Source organism: Callorhinchus milii, unplaced genomic scaffold, assembly GCF_018977255.1.
Source record: "Callorhinchus milii isolate IMCB2004 unplaced genomic scaffold, IMCB_Cmil_1.0 Scaffold5, whole genome shotgun sequence".
NCBI lineage: Eukaryota > Metazoa > Chordata > Chondrichthyes > Chimaeriformes > Callorhinchidae > Callorhinchus > Callorhinchus milii.
Window position 1 is genome coordinate 69,197,635 of NW_024704746.1, and position 17,112 is coordinate 69,214,746.

General features: G+C 54.1%; 1 protein-coding gene across 1 annotated transcript; it reads left to right on the forward strand.

Annotated features, from left to right (window-relative positions):
- The first annotated feature begins 164 nt into the window (after nt 1-164).
- Nucleotides 165-16,235, forward strand: lmf2a (lipase maturation factor 2a). The gene is made up of 14 exons (XM_042335232.1): nt 165-249; nt 1,437-1,690; nt 2,729-2,757; nt 3,263-3,459; nt 6,524-6,702; nt 7,036-7,174; nt 7,420-7,554; nt 8,559-8,664; nt 9,250-9,346; nt 9,910-10,092; nt 10,273-10,441; nt 12,613-12,724; nt 14,543-14,651; nt 15,903-16,235. Exons 1-14 carry the CDS (start codon nt 165-167, stop codon nt 16,122-16,124), a joined length of 2,016 nt encoding a protein of 671 aa, XP_042191166.1. The 3' UTR covers nt 16,125-16,235.
- The last annotated feature ends 877 nt before the right edge of the window (nt 16,236-17,112 follow it).

Below are 17,112 nucleotides of genomic sequence, written 5' to 3' on the forward strand. Positions count from 1 at the left end.
GGTAGTTTGTTGTGCGCTGTTGTTGTTGTTGTTGTTGTTGGGGCTGTGGCCGCTGTTGATGCTCAGTCGGTCACTGCTGTAAACTCAGAGCTCACAGTGCTCCCGCGCGGGGCGGGCGGGGCGGGGCGGGGGCGCATGCGCAGAACCAGAATCCAGCGCGAGCCATGGAGTCACTGAGGAACTGCTGGTTATTGGGCCTCAGCCTCACCTTCCTCACAGCCTTCAGCTCTCTGTACCTCCAGCTGCCAGGTACCCCCCCCCTCCCCCCACTCCCTCCACTCACACCCCCCCCCCCCACTCACCCCCCCTCACACTCCCCTCACACTCCCCCCCCTCACACTCCCCTCACACTCCCCCCTCACACTCCCCTCCCCTCACACTCCCCTCCCCTCACACTCCCCTCACACCCCCCCCTCACGCTCCCCACCCCCGCCTCCCCCCCACCCCCTCATACTCTCCTCACAATCCCCTCACTCCCCCCTCACTCTCCCCGCGCTCACTCTCCCCGCGCTCACACTCCCCGCGATCACACTCCCCGCGATCACACTCCCCGCGATCACACTCCTCACACTCACCACGCTCACACTCACTCCCCGCGCTCACACTCACTCATTCACTGTACTCCCCACGCTCACACTCACTGTGCTCACACTCACTCACTCCCCACGCCTCACTCACTGTGTACTCACTCACACACACAGAGCCTAATAATAATCCTCCAAAATAAAACAGTAATAAATTGGTCATTTTCAATCCACGACTGTTTGTGGGACATTGCTGTGCGCAATTGGCTGCCGCGTTCGCCCACAAATATACAGTCAGTTCACTTACAGTGTGGTCTGTGAAGCGCTTTGGGACGTCCTCCTGACGTGAAAAGCGCTATATCAAATGCAAGGATTATTATTAGTGCCTTGGGACGTCCTCCTGACGTGAAAGGCGCTATACAAATGTAATGTTGTTGTGTACACACACACTCACTGTACTCAATCACTGTGTACTCACTTATTGTGTACTCACTAACAAACACCCACTGTACTTACTCACTATGTACTCACTCACTGTACTTACTGTACTTACACACGGTGTACTCGCACCCACTGTGCTCATTCACAGACTCACTTTAGTCACTGTGTACTCACATACCCCGTGTACTCACTCACATTCACTCCCCTTGTGTACACACACACTCCCGTGTATGTACACACAAGACCGTGAAAGGGGTTAAAAGTGAGGATGAGGAACTTGAACTGGATCCTGTGAGATCTGGGGAGACCAGTGCAGTAGAGAGCACGACCTACAGGGTGGTGGGGAGGAGGAGAATTGGGAAGCTCAGTGAGCAGAATTGGCATAGTCTTGCCTGAACGTGATGAGTTTCGGCAGCCTGAGAAGAGAGGTGGTGTGATCTTTGCTCTGCACTAACACTGTGTACTTCCCAGGCCTGTACGGGAAGGATGGGATCCTGCCAGCCCGCCGGATGCTGCATTTCTCCGCCAAGCCCCTCCTGGAGCAGCTGAAAGATGCTCCGACATTGCTGTGGCTCTGCCCTCACCTTGGGCTGGACACTGAGCAGGGCATGGAACTCATCTGTCTGCTGGGCTCAGCACTGTCCTTTGCTGCTCTGCTCATAAAGCAACTGAGGGACAGTATCATTTTTTTCTGCCTCTGGTTTCTGTATCTCTCTCTGCACCAGGTATATGTGCAGATAAGTACTGTATGTGTGTAGAGTATCATGCACATACACATTTGTGCTCAAGCGTGTGTATATATACATGTATATTGGACTTAGACTTTGTGAACTTCAGGTGTTGGGTATATCATAAATAGCTGATGAGGAAACTTGGGAGGCTTGGGGTGGCAGCTGCTGGGCTGCATTCACAAACACACATTCAAATATCCAGGGCTTGGAATGCACTCTGGTTGGTTTGCAAGCCACAGGTCCCTAAGCCATGGGTCTCGCCAACCTGTGCGTAAAACCCGTAGAGTGTCGGGAAGCAGGGTGCGTCCCTCCAGGGTGAAAGAGTGCTTTCCAATCCAGACACAAGAAATTGCCGTGCCGAGGTGACGTGCTTATGTGGAATTCTGTCTGGTTTGGATCCACTGAAACATAGTCATGACACATTTCCACATGTCAGAGACCCGGCAGACCAAAACAAAATGTGTGTGAATGTGTGTCCACATATACATGATTGTGCAGGTGTGTGCGTATGTGTATATGTACAGTTATCACAGTTTACATTGATAACCCAAGTGAAGGACCCAGATTACAGCATAGCACAGAACCAGAGCTGGAAAGCGGTCAGAGAAACCATGATAAATCAGGAAGTAGCTGTAAGCAAGGCCTCAGCTAGGGATTACAACCTTGAGTAGTGTTAGGGGTACAGTTCAGTGAGTCAGGAGGAATGAATAGGAGAAAGGGAAGATGGAGGGAGGGAGAAACGGAAAAGTGAGTAAGGGAGGGAGGAGTCCTGCAGAAGGTCAGAGGGAGGGAAGTGTGAGGGAAGATGGAGTTCCAATCTCAACATCCTGGGAAAGAGTGATTTAGATTAGCCAGTGAGTGTGGACATCATCACAATGAGGATACAGGGAGGGGCAGGAATCAGAGTGTGTACAGGGAAAGCGTTCAGAGAAAGGTTTAGAATGGAACGGCTGGCAGTGCAGTGTGTAAGTCGGTCACAGACAGGGAACGGGCTTGGCAGAGAGAGCTGAATCATGTATTTCTATCTTTCAGGTTGGTCAAGTCTTCCTGTTCTTCCAGTGGTGAGTGATCTCTTCATGTTGGGCAAGGAATGGTTGGGAGATCCTTTTACACCAACAATACCTTACATATATGTAGTGGCCTAACACAGGAAAGGATCTCAGATCGCTGCACCATGGTGGGATAGGACACTTTGTGGAGTCCTGTAGTCTATTGATTAGAGCACTTGCCTCACAAGTGAGAGGACCTGGGTTCGATTCCCGGGCAGGACGAAACATAAGGCATTTCCCGCAATTCAATGCAGCCGGTAAATGCGGGAGTAATGGAGGAAAAGGGAGCAGGGTTATGAGTTAACAGATGATCTGTTTATAAAATAGTGCAAAGAAATCTAAGTGGCTTTTATAGGAAACTGAATGGACTCAGATGCACGCACAACTTGGACGATTATACGATTTATAAAGATAAGACTTATGCAAGTTTTATTGTACACTTTATTTTATACTATGCAAGGATTATACAGTACTTGCTGTGGTTAGTGCTCACTGTTCTGTGTGTGTATCTGTACAGGGACAGTTTGCTGCTGGAGGTGGGCTTCCTCGCAGTGCTAGTGGCTCCTCTCCATCTCCGCAAATGGCGTTCTGCAGCTCACAGACACCACGACAGGGTCACCTTCTGGCTCGTCCGGTGGCTCTTTTTCCGGTTGATGTTTGCGTCTGGCGTGGTCAAGCTGACCAGTCGCTGTCCAACCTGGTGGGGACTGACCGGTGAGGAAGAACTCTCCACGGTGTCAAGAGTATATGTGTGTGTGTACATGTGTGTGTGCATGTGGGTGCTGATCTGTGTGTCTCTCTCTCTGTCTCTAAATGTCTCTGTCTCTTTCGCACGTCTCTCACTCTCTGTCTGGCTGTCAGTACAGTACAGCGTGTCTGGCTGACAGTACAATGTGTCTGGCTGTCAGGACAATATAGCGTGTCTGGCTGACAGTACAATGTGTCTGGCTGTCAGGACGGTACAGTGTGTCTGGCTGTCAGTACAGTGTGTCTGGCTGTCAGGACGGTACAGTGTGTCTGGCTGTCAGTACAGCGCATCTGGCTGTCAGGACGGTACAGTGTGTCTGGCTGTCAGGACGGTACAGTGTGTCTGGCTGTCAGGACTGTACAGTGTGTCTGGCTGTCAGGACGGTACAGTGTGTCTGGCTGTCAGGACTGTACAGTGTGTCTGGCTGTCAGGACGGTACAGTGTGTCTGGCTGTCAGGACGGTACAGTGTGTCTGGCTGTCAGGACGGTACAGTGTGTCTGGCTGTCAGGACGGTACAGTGTGTCTTGCTGTCAGTACAGTGGTATGTTTGTACATCCCCACCCCTCTCCTTAAATCCCAGCTCCACCTCCTTGCCCCGCTACTCGCCGACATCATTAACCTCTCCCTGTTATCTGGCACTGTTCCTTCCCCCCTCAAAACAGCCACTGTCACCCCCACCTTGAAGAAACCTTCCCTCGACCCATCACAGCTATTCAACTACCGGCCCATCTCAAATCTCCCCTTCCTATCCAAGGTCCTTGAAAAAGCCGTTGCCTCCCAGCTTCGCTCTTTCCTCTCCACTCACTCCCTCCATGAGCCCCTCCAATCAGGTTTCCGGAATATCGCTAGATTACGGCACTACCTCACCCCTCACGCTGCTGAAACCCTGGTTCACGCCTTTGTCACCTCAAGGCTGGACTATGGGAACTCTCTCCTCGCCGGCCTTCCGGCACCTCCCCCACAAGCTGCAGGTCATTCAGAACTCTGCAGCTCGTGTACTGTCCCGCACCAGCTCGGACCACATCACTCCCACCCTCGCTCGCCTCCACTGGCCCCCCATCCCCCAGAGGATTGATTTCAGATCCTCATCCTCACCTACAAGGCCATTCACGGCCTCGCTCCCTCCTACCTCTCCAACCTTCTATCCCCCTACCTACCTGCCGTACCCTCCGTTCCTCTGGCTCCGGTCTGCTCCACGTCCCCGCCCAACCGCCCTACTATCGGTGGTCGGGCCTTCAGCCTCTCAGCCCCGAGGCTCTGGAACTCCATCCCCCGGTGCCTTGGCCGCTTCTTCCCTTTCCTCCTTCAAGGCCGGTCTCAAAACCTTTCTCTTTGACCGTGCCTTCAGCTCCCCTCTCGACTCTCTTCCTCCTCCTCGCTCCCTCCCTTCCCTCCCCACACCCTGACCATTTCCCCCTCCTCTCTCCCTCCCTTCCCTCCCCTCACCCTGACCATTTCCCCCTGCTCGGGTCATGACCCAACTGTGCAGCGCCTTGGGACGTCCTCCTGACGTGAAAGGCGCTCTATAAATGGAATCTTGTTGTTGTTGTTGTTGTTTCCATGCTGCCCACAGCACGGAAACTGCTCTGGTCAAGGTCACAAACGACATCCTGACCATGTGTGACCAGGGCTCCCTCTGCCTCCTCGTTCTCCTTGACCTCTCCGCCGCCTTTGATACTGTGGACCACTCAATCCTCCTCCACCGCCTCTCCTCCCATCTCAACCTCCAAAGTTCTGTCCGTGACTGGTTCAGGTCCTACCTTTCACACCGCCTCTACTTTGTCGTGGCAAACAGTTAACCCCCAGCCCCTGCACCGTCTTGTGCGGTGTTCCTCAGGGTTTCTGTCCTCGGTCCCCTCCTATTCACCCTCTACATGCTCCCCCTTGGTGACATCATCCGCAGACATGGGATAAATTTCCACATGTATGCGGATGACACCCAACTTTACCTCTCTATCTCCACCCTGAACTCCAGGACTACTGGCGTCCTGACCGACTGCCTGTCCGGCATCAAGTCCTGGACGAGGGCCAACTTTCTCCAACTCAATGTCAGCAAGACCAAGGCCCTCCTGATTGGCTTGCGCCAGCGCCTCCGCACCTCAGGCGCTGACAGCATCAGCCTCCACTGCTGCACACTCCACCTCACTAAGCCAGTCAGGACCCTGGGTGTCTTGTTTGACCCCGAACTATCCTTTCTCCCCCACATCCGCACCATTACCGGCACTGCCTAGCACCACCTCCGCAACATTGCCAGACTCTGCCGCTGCCTCACCCCTCTGGCTGCCGAAACCCTTACCCACGCATTCGTCACATCGATTCCGGGAACTCCCTCCATATCGGCCTTCCGAACTCTTCCCTTCACAAGCTGCAGATCATCCAAAACTCTGCAGCTCGTGTACTCTCACGCACCAGGCTCCGTGACCCCATCACTCCCACCCTCGCCCGACTCCACTTGCTCCCCATTCCCCAGAGGAACGAGTTCAAGATCCTCGTCCTCACTTTCAAGGCCATGGCCTTGCCCCTTCCTACCTCTCTGACCTGCTGACTCCCTGCCAACCTGCCCACTCCCTCCATTCAGGCTCCGGCTGCTCCATGTCTCCCGCCCAACCCGCCCTACCATCGGTGGCCGGGCTTTCAGCCTCTCTGCCCCCACACTCTGGAACTCCATCTCACGGTCCCTTGGCCTCGCTTCCTCCCTCGCCTCCTTCAAGGCTGGTCTCAAGATCCTTCTCTTCGACCGTGCCTTTGGTCTCCCTCCCACCTCTCTGCCTTCCCTCACCCCTACCCCACCCCTCCTCCATGCTCAGGCTCCGACAGCTGACCGATCAGCGCTTTGGGATGTCCTCCCGACGTGAAAGGCGCTCTATAAATGTCATTTTGTTGTTGTTATTTGGCTGTCAGTACAGCGTGTCTGACTGTCAGCACAGTTCAATATATCTGGCTGTCAGGACATTACAGTGTGTCTGGCTGTCAGGACATTACAGTGTGTCTGGCTGTCAGTAAAGTGACTGTACTGTGTCTCTGTGCAGCTCTGACCTATCACTACGAGTCGCAGTGTATCCCGACGCCGGGGGCCTGGTTTGCTCACCAGCTGCCGGTCTGGCTGCACAAGCTGAGTGTGGTTATCGTCTACACCATTGAGATTGCCGTCCCTTTGCTCTTCTTCTCTCCAACCCGTCGTCTAAGGATCTTCTCCTTCTACATTCAGGTCAGTCAGTCAGAGTCACACTGCAGGGAGAGAGAGAGAGGGAGAGGGTGAGAGCCAGGCTCTCGGGATAGGGAACAGCTGTTCTGGGCCGTGCTCCGGGAAGTGGGAGAATCTCAGGTCAAGTTCCCAGGTTTGGAGACAGATCCAGGAGATGTCTCAGTTACAGTAAACAGTAAAGACTCAGGAGTGGCTGTGTGGGGTTAACTTGGGGTCAGGGAGTCAGGGAAGGGCTGGTCTGCGATAGTGATGGAGTGAGTGCAGGTCATGCTCAGTGAAGCTCAGATTGCGTCTCACTCGACTTGCATCACACACTCACTGACCTCCCGTCTCCAGGCCCTGCTCCAGATCCTCATCATAGTGACTGGGAACTACAACTTCTTCAATCTGCTGAGCATCGTGCTGAGTTTCTCACTGCTCGACCAGGAGCACATCGACTTCTGGCTCCGGAGCAGTAAGAAGAGGCGCTCCAGGTGTGAGTAACAAAGAGGGTGTGGCTGGGGCGGAGGGTATGGCTGTGAGTGGAGGGAGGGGGCTGTGAGTAGAGGGGGTGGGCTGAAGGGGAGGGGGTACTGGAGGGGGGCTGGGGAAGGGGGGGGCTGGCGGGGAGGGGAGATGTGTGTGAGTGGGAAAGAGATGTGAGGAGGGAGGGGAATATATGTGTAGGCTTGTATCCTGGCTGGGAGTGATGTGATGATGGTACAGAATATGTATTCACAGCCAGGGCTGACACACTACAAGCCTGGGTAGTCACACTGCTGGAGCTCTCTGTGTACACAACACTGCTTCTCGGCACCATCCACTACTTCGGGCTGAAGGTGAATTGGGAAAGCCAGACCATCGAGTCCTCCACAGGTACACAACACCCAATGTATACAACACTCAGTGACACCCAGCGCCCCCGACACCCAGGGACATTCAGTGTACACAACACTCAGTGTCTCTTAGCAATTGGCCGTGCGTGTGTGTCAGTAACTCCCCCAGTTACTCTCTCTGTTTTCACAACCATTTAAATGGCCTCTCTCTTCGATTGGGCTTTCTGTTATGTCTCTCCTAAAGCCTCGACCTTGTCTGTGTCCTGTCCTGCTCAGGGATCTGCTCGGTCTCTGTGAGGCTGATATTATCCTAATGAAAGGCACAATATCAGCTTGGTGTTGACATTTGATGTGCCTTTAGCAGTAATTGTGTTAGCCTGGCTCAATTGGTAGCACTCGTGCCTCAGAACACAAGGTTGAAAGCCCCACATGGGGACACTTGAGTGCAGTGCTGAGGGTGTGCTGCTTTGTCAGAGGTGCCGTCCTCCAGATGAGACACTAAACTGAGGCCCTGTCTGCCTGTTTAGGTGGATGTTAAAGCTGCCATACCACTATTTGAAAAGTGAAGGGAATTTCTCTCTATCTCCCAGTATCCTGGCCAACAATCTCTCAGATAAAATCACTCATTCACTTCATGGCTATTTGTGGGCTATTGGCTGCTGTGTTTGCCCATAAAATACACAGTCACTACACTTTGCAGTAAATCCTGTGAAGCGCTTTGAGACATTTCCCGGAGTGACAGATGCAGTATCAAATGCAAGATGTATTTCTAATTGCCACTGTGCCTAAGCAGGTGATAATGTATTTAATTTAGTGATAGAATATTTTGAATATTCTTTCACTCTGCTGTGATCTCTGCCTGTCACTGTATGCACACCTCTCTCTGTGTCTCTTCCTCTGCTATACACTCTCTCTGCGTGTCTCTCTATAGTTATGTCTCTCTGGTTGTCTCTATAATTGTGCCTCTGTCTGTGTGTGTCTTAATCGTGTCTCTATCTGTCTCTCTATAATTTTATGTCTTTCTATCTGTTTTTCCAATCACAGCCTTCACATACCACGAGTTCCTTCATTGGCTGAAACTGGTGATCGTTCCCACCATCTGGCTCGGGGTCCTGTCCTTGACCTGGGAGATTGTGGCAGCCATGCTGAGGTGAGCCGGGCTGTCTGTACCAGGCTCACCTGTGTGTGAGTGTGGCCCATGTTTATGCTGGGAGTGTGGTGCAGTGTGTGTGTGGGGAGAGGGTGTGTGTGTGTGGCCCGTGAGTATGCCAGCCATGTGGTGTGTGCTGGGAGTGTGATGTAATGTGTGGGAGAGGGTGCGGTGTGTATGAGTGGTGTCAGTGCCAGCAGTAACTATGCTGTTCCTCTCTAGTGTGCTGTGTGTGCCGGGGGGGGGAAGTGGAGTGTGGAGCAGTAACTGTTCTGTGCTGTCTCTCCAGTGCGATGTGTGTGTATGTGCTTGTGTTCGTGTCTATGTGTGTGTTTGTGTGTGTGTGTGTGTGTGTGAGTGCCAGCAGTAACTGTGCTGTCTCTCTGGTGCACTGTGTATGTGTGTGTGTATGTTTATGTGTGTGTGTGTGCTTGTCAGTGCCAGAAGTAACAGTGCTGTCCCTCTCGTGTGGTGTGTGAGTGCCAGCAGTAACTGCTGTCCCTCTCTAGTGCGCTATGTGTGTGTATGTGAGTGGTGTCTGTGTGTGTGAGTGCCAGCAGTAACTGTGCTGTGCTGTCTCTCTAGTGCTCTGTGTGTGCGAGGATTCTTCCCCAAGCTCTGGGCCACATTACAATGCACCATATTTGCTGCTGTTGCTGCCTCAATGTTTGCTGTTAGCCTGGTGAGTGCTCTCACCCTACCTCCAAACCCATCTCCCACCCCCTCCCTCCCAGCCCCGCCTCCAAACCATCTCCCAGCCCCGCCTCCTAGCCCTGCCTACCCTTCCAGCCCCTCCCTCCAGATCGCGCCTCGCCTCCAGCCTCTCCACTCTCTTATCAGCATGTCTGTGCCCTGCACTCTGTTTGCTAAGCTCTGTATGTAAGTCAATCCTGTACACAGTCTGTGTCCCTGCCCCCACACTGTGTGTCCCGACTCCTATTCTGTCCCGACCCCCACACACTGTGTCCCCGCCCCCACACTGTCCCTGTGCCCACATTGTGTGTGTCCCCACCCCCATACTATCCTCACCCCCACCCTGTGCGTGTCCCTGCCCCCGCCCTGTGCGTGCCCCCGCCCTGTGCGTGCCCCCGCCCCGCCCGTGCCCCCGTCCCCCGTCCCGCCCGTGCCCCCGCCCTGTGCGTGCCCCCGCCTGCATAAGCCCCCTGAGTTGTCACTTCCTTGTGGTGTTGGCTGATGAGCCTAGGTTGCTCTGTTGTCTGACCGTGTTGATCGCCTCTCTCCCAGGTGCCGTACACATTCATCGAATACGAAGCTAACAGTAACTTGTGGCCCCAAGTGCAGTGGCTGCACCGGGCTGTGGATCGCTACCAGCTGGTCAGCTCCTATGGGCTGTTCCGGAGGATGACTGGGGTTGGAGGCCGGCCCGAGGTGGTACTTGAAGGCAGTTATGATCGGCAGATATGGATGGTGAGGCTGTGGGGGCCGGGAGGCTGAGCTTGTGGTCCCAGACCTAACCCGCGGGGTTGTCAGGCTGGGAGTTGGGGGGCAGCAGTCTCAGGTGGTACTGTGTGTCATGGTGTGTTGGTGGGGGTGGGAGGTGCAGTGTCTCTCTGTCTCTTAGTCAGACTGACGTGATTGTGTTTACAGGAGATCGAGTTCATGTACAAACCGGGGAACATTAGTGAGGCTCCAGCCCTGGTCGCCCCACATCAGCCCCGGCTCGACTGGCAGTTGTGGTTTGCTGCTCTGGCTCCTCACACTCACAGCCCCTGGTTCATCAGCTTCATACAGCGCCTACTGGAGGGCAGCAAGGATGGTGAGTGACCCTGACACTGGGCTGGCTGGAGGGTTGGGGGGAGGGAGTGGTTGGAGGGTAAGGGGTTGGCGATGGTTTTGTGAGATTGATCAGGAGATGGTGTGTGTTGGAGGAGGGGGTGAGCTGGCGTGTGTTGGGGGAGAGGGTGAGCTGGTGTGTGTTGGGGGTGGGGGTGAGCTGGTGTGTGTTGGGGGTGAGCTGATGTGTGTTGGGGGTGAGCTGGTGTGTGTTGGGGGTGAGCTGGTGTGTGTTGGGGGTGAGCTGGTGTGTGTTGGGGGTGAGCTGGTGTGTGTTGGGGGTGAGCTGGTGTGTGTTGGGGGTGAGCTGGTATGTGTTGGGGGTGGGGGTGAGCTGGTGTATGTCGGGATGGTCAGCGGCTGGGAGATGGATGGCCCGATGCTCTTGTTTCTGTCCCTATACCTGGTATATCCTTGAAAGAGTTGTTGCTTCCCAGCTTCATTCCTTCCTCTCCCGCCACTCCCTTCTCAAACCCCTCCAATCGGGTTTCCGTGCCACCCACAGCACAGAAACAGCCCTGGTCAAAGTGACACATGTGGAGTCCTGTAGCTCAGTGGTTAGAGCACTCGCTTTGCAAGTGAGAGACCTGAGTTCAATTCCAGGCAGAGGGCGAAACCTCGGGCAAGTTTCCTTACTCCACACAGAGCCTAATAATAATCCTCCAAAACCAAAAACAATAATAAATTGGTCATTTTCAATCTACGACTGTTTGTGGGACATCGCTGTGCGCAATTGGCTGCCGCGTTCGCCCACAAATATACAGTCAATTCACTTTACAGTGTGTTCTGTGAAGCGCTTTGGGACGTCCTCCTGACGTGAAAAGCGCTATATCAAATGCAAGGATTATTATTACTATTATTATAAATGACATTCTGTCCAGGGTTCCCTCTGCCTCCTTGCCCTCCTTGACCTCTCTGCTGCTTTCGACACCGTCGACCACTCTATTCTCCACCGCCTCTCCTCTCACCTCAACCTTCAAGGTTCTGTCCTTGAATGGTTCAGATCTTACCTCTCACACCGGCTCCACTTTGTCTCCACAAATAGCTTCTCCTCTAGCTCCCCACTGCATTGTGTGGCGTTCTTCAGGGCTCTGTCCTCGGTGCCCTCCTCTTCAACCTCTACATGCTCCCTCTTGGCTACATCATCCACAGACATGGGGTCAACTTCCACATGTATGCAGAAGACACCTAACTGTACCTCTCTGCCTCCACCCTTGACTCCAGGACCCACTGTTGTCCTGACAGAATGTCTGTTGGACATCAAGTCCTGGATGAGGGCAAACTTTCTACAGTTGAACATCACCAAGACCGATGCTCTCCTGATTGACTCCCGTCAGCGCCTCCTCACCTCAGGCCCTGACAGCATCACCATCCATGGGTGCACGCTCCATCTTACTAAGCCTGGGCATCTTGTTCGACCCTTAACTGTCCTTTCTCCCCCACATCCAGGCCATGACCCGCTCTGCCTTCCCCCACATCCCCAAATTACCCTACTCCAACACTGCCTCACCGCTCAGGCCACGGAAACCCTCATACATGCTTTCATCATAACCAGGCTCGACTATGCTAACTCCCTGCTCGTCGGCCTTCCCAACTCTTCCCTCCACAGGCTGCAGATCATCCAGAACTCTACAGCTCGTGTCCTCTCCCGCACCAGGCTCCGTGACCCTATCTCCTCCACCCTCACCCGGCTCCACTGGCTCCCCATCACACAGAGGATAGAATTCAAAATCCTCATCCTCACTTTCAAGGCCTTCCATGCCTTTGCCCCCTCCTACATCTGCGACCTACTATCCCTTATCAACCTGTCCACACCCTCCACTAAGTAGGCTCTGGACTGCTCCATGTCCCCCCCACAGGCCCGCCCCACCATCGGCGGTCGAGCCTTCAACCTCTCTGCCCCAACTCTCTGGAACTCCATCCACATTCCCTTCGCCTCGCTCCCTCCCTTGCCTCCTTCAAGGCACGACTCAAGACCCTCTTTTTTGACTGTGCCTTCGGTTACCCTCTCTGCCCTCCACCCTCCCTGATCCCAACACCCCTCCCCCCGTTTCAGGTCCTAATCCCTGACTATTCAGCGCCATGTGATGTCCTCCCAGCATGAAAGGCGCTTTACAAATGTAATTTTCTATTGTATTGTATATCTGTTTTCAGTGACACGTCTGGTGCAAGTGGATGAGACCAGATATCCCTTTAGTGAGCGACCACCCACCTACCTCCGGGCCCAGCTCTATCGTTACTCATACACTGTGGCCTCCGCGGGCAGGTCAGTGACCCAGGGCAACAGAGGTGGAGTATGTGTGGGGGGAGGGGGAGGAGTGTGGGGGACAGTTGGGGGAGTGTGGGGAGGGAGTGGGAGACAGTGAGTGAGGGGAGAGTTACGGGTGGGGGAGGGGGAGAATGTGGGCTGAGGAGGAACAGTGAGTGTGGGGAGTGTGGGGTAGGGGGAGAGTGTGGGACAGTGGGAGAGTGTGTGGGAGAGTGAAGGGGAGAGTGGGATGGGGGAGGGGGATAACAACAACAACTTGGATTTATATAGCGCTCTCCACGCCGGATGATGTCTCAGAGCACTTCACAGTAATGGATCCCAGGGGGAGGGGTGGGAGGTGCGGTCGAAAAGAAAGGTCTTCACGAGAGATCTGACAATGGAAAGGGAGGGGGCGAGGCGAAGGGAGTGAGGAAGGGAGTTCCAGAGCCTTGGGGCATAGTGTCTGAAGGTACAGCTGCCGAGGATGGAGCAGAGGACTCGGGGAACAAGGCGGAGGCCAGACCCGGAGGAACGAAGGCAACGGGCACTGTTTTGAGGAGAGAGGAGGTCAGAGAGGTCGGGGGGTGCAGAGGAGTGGTGGGATTTGAAGTCAAGGGTGAGGATCTTGAAGTCAATCCTCTCTGGGTCAGGCAGCCAGTGCAATCTGGCCAGGACTGGGGTGATCGGGGAGCGGAGTTTGGTGCGGGTGAGAATGCGGGCAGCAGAGTTTTCAATGATCTGGATTTTGTGGATGGTAGTGGAGGGGAGGTCGGCGAGGGTGGCATTAGAATAGTCCAGCCGAGAGGTGACGAAGGCATGGACCAGGGTTTTAGCGACTTTCGGAGAAAGATATTGGCGGAGACGGGCGATGCGTTGGAGGTGGAAGAAAGCGGTGCTGGTGAGGGACCGGATGTGTGTGAGGAAGGATAATTAGGGGTCGAACCTGACGCCTAGGTTGCGTACGGGTTCGTAGAGTTTTAGGGGGAGGTCGGGTGGGTGAAGGAGGTGAGAACCGTGAGGTTTAATACTAATAATAATAATAATAATAATAATAATCCTTGCATTTGATATAGCGCTTTTCACGTCGGGAGGACGTCCCAAAGCGCTTCACAGAACACACTGTAAAGTGAAATGACTGTATATTTGTGGGCGAACGCGGCAGTCAATTGCGCACAGCAATGTCCCACAAACAGTCGTAGATTTGTGAACCAGGCGAGTGCGGTCCCGCTGAGGTGGATGACGGAGGAAAGGCAGTGGAGGAGGATGGCGTGATCGACTGTGCCGAACGCTGCGGAGAGCTCCAGGAGGACAAGGAGGCAGAGGGAGCCCTGGTCACAGATAGAGAGGATGTCGTTTGTGACTTTCACAAGCGCAGTCTCTGTACTGTGGGCAGAAACTGGACTGGAGGGGTTCAAAGAGGGAGTGAGAGGAGAGATGTACACAAAGTTGATTGGCAACAATGCGTTCTAGGACTTTTGTGAGGAAGGGCAAGATGGGGAGAGTGTGTGGGGGTGGGGGAGCGATTGGGAGACAGTGGGGGGGGGAGATGGGGAGACAGTGTGAGGGGGAGATGGGGAGACTGGGTGGGGGGGAGATGGGGAGACTGGGTGGGGGGGAGATGGGGAGACTGGGTGGGGGGGGAGTATGAGGCAGGGGGAGAGTGTGGGTCAGGGGGAGAGTGGGGGGAGAGTGTGGGGGAGGGGGACAGTGAGTTAGGTGAGAGTGTGGTGGGGGGGTAACACTGCAATAATGCAGCTGCAGACCATTTGGGCTGATGGCCTGTCAGTCACTGTATAATCCTATATGATCCTTGGTGACCGAGGACCTATGTTACAGGTCGCTGCCGCGGGATTGGTGGACAAGGCAGCGTGTGGCTGAGTTCTTCCCCACCGTCTCCTTGGGAGACCCCACCCTCGAGTCACTGCTCCTCGAGCATGGCTTCAAGGTAGATCCTCACTGTAAAACTCCCTCTACACTGTGCGTCCACACTCCCAGGTCAGGGTTAGAGACACAGTAAAGCTCCCTCTACACTGTGCGTCCACACTCCCAGGTCAGGTTAGAGACATAGTAAAGCTCCCTCTATACTGCACCCACCCTCCCAGGTCAGGGTTAGTGTAAAATTGGGTTCAAGCGTTTGTCAGAAACCACACCAAGGATTTTATTAAAACGTTTTATTAGCAATTATAAAACCACACAAGCATAAGCATCACATTACACTCGACGTATTATCATTACTCGTTGCGCTTAAATGAGCACTATCTCGACAAGATACACTCAATACAAAAATTCTAAACATATATAAAAAACATTATATGATATATGAAATGTACCTAAATAATCTCTAACTGTTTTGTATGTATATTGGGTGCGTGTTTTGGTAAGTAGGAGAGATAATAATAATCTACCAAGCAGGCAAGAAATCACGACAAGGTTCTAAAACTGGCACAAAAGTTAAACACTGTCTCTTGTCTGCTGCTGGCTGTAAATGTCTCTTGGTGGTCCACTCCGGCAAGGGCTGAACTTGTCCTCTTTCCCTCAAAGGTACTCTTCTCCATAGAGGTTTGTCCCCTTCCTCTCCTCAGAGGCTCGAATAATCTTAAGTTTGGGCTACCGTTTTTTTATACCCTTTTTCGCCAGCTATCTGTATTCTCTCTCCTTCTCATTACTCTTTCTCCAGTTGTCAGTTCTAAGACCCCACTCTTTTGCCCCAGCATCCTTTTCCTCAGTTTTAATTGCTAATTTTGAATACCTGGCCACACAGTTGGCCTCCCATCCATTCTCCTGGTCCAATTATCCCAGGTTCCTATCTCTCCTCCCCTTAGGTCACATGCCTTTGTAAGCGCAGATGGTCTACCATCCATCCTCACGATCCAGCTATCCTCATCTTCCCTGGCCTCGGGTCGCATTCCGGTGTACTTCTGCCTAGCTCGGTGTCTCTTTATTAGGACTGTGTGTGTGCCACATGGCAGTTTTTATTTCTTAAATTCATTCTACTTAATTCATGTCTTCACTACATGTTCAGTACTAATGATTATTATACTACAATCCTAATTTATTTACATTAGAGACACAGTAAAGCTCCCTCTACACTGTGTGTCCACCATCCCAGTCAGCGACAGGTTAGAGATAGAGTGAAGCTCTAGCTTGCGGACAGTGCTCAGTGTCCACTCTTCTCAATGTTGTGTTTCTCCCTCAGGACAAACCATCTCCGAGGCGGGTGTCGGAGTCTTTGTTGCCGTCCCTCCTGCGGCTGGTGCGGGAGCAGACGCAGCTGTTCACGGGCCCAGGGCTGATCGGCTCTTTGGTCTGCACGGCGCTGCTGATCTCTCTGGCTAGAGCGCTGATGAGCCGGAGGCCGGTTGGCAAAGTGTACAGAGCGGCCAACAACAGCCAGAACGGACAGGGCAAGAGGAAGTAGCTGTGCTGTTGCTGGCGGCGGACACAGACTGCCACACGCGTTTTCTACTGATTTATATTTTTCTACTGTCGTGCTCCCCCACCCTTGGCTCTCTCTCGCCTCCCTCTCCCCCACCCTCGGCTCTCTCTCCCTCTCCCCCACCCTCGGCTCTCTCTCCCTCTCCCCCACCCTCGGCTCTCTCTCCCTCTCCCCCACCCTCGGCTCCCTCTCCCCCACCCTCGGCTCCCTCTCCCCCACCCTCGGCTCCCTCTCCCCCACCCTCGGCTCCTCTCCCCACCCTCGGCTCCCTCTCCCCCACCCTGGCTCCCTCTCCCCCACCCTCGGCTCCCTCTCCCCCACCCTCGGCTCCCTCTCCCCCACCCTCGGCTCCCTCTCCCCCACCCTCGGCTCCCTCTCCCCCACCCTTGGCTCCCTCTCCCCCACCCTCGGCTCTCTCTCACCTCTCTCTCCCACCCTCAGCTCTCACTCTCTCTCCCACCATCGGCTCGTTCTCCAGTGGTAGAGAATTGGGTACCAGAGGAAACCCAACCCTGGATGCCCACCTCATAGTTACTGAGCCATCCGACCACCCTGCGTATCAATACCATCATACACTGGCTCCCCTACTGACTTCCCTCCCACATTCTCTTCCCCCCCCTCCCCACACACACACACAACACTGCTGGGTTATGGGTCTGGTCCACAGGGTAGGGTGTGGAGGTTCTGCTGGAAGTGGAAGTCGGTGTCACTGGGTCACACTAGGTACCTGGAAATGGAGCAGGGGGTGTGTGTGAGTGCAGGGTGTGGGTGGGTGTGAGCAGGATGTGGGTGGGTGTGAGCAGGGTGTGGGTGGGTGTGAGCAGGGTGTGGGTTTGAGGGAATATTACATACTGATGATGCCGTTACTGCAGGATAATAAAAGATTTGTGTCTGAACCTAGTCTGGATATTTGAAATGGAGGGCGGGGGGGCAGGATGTAAACTAGTGGAGTAGGGGTTGCGATCTTGTT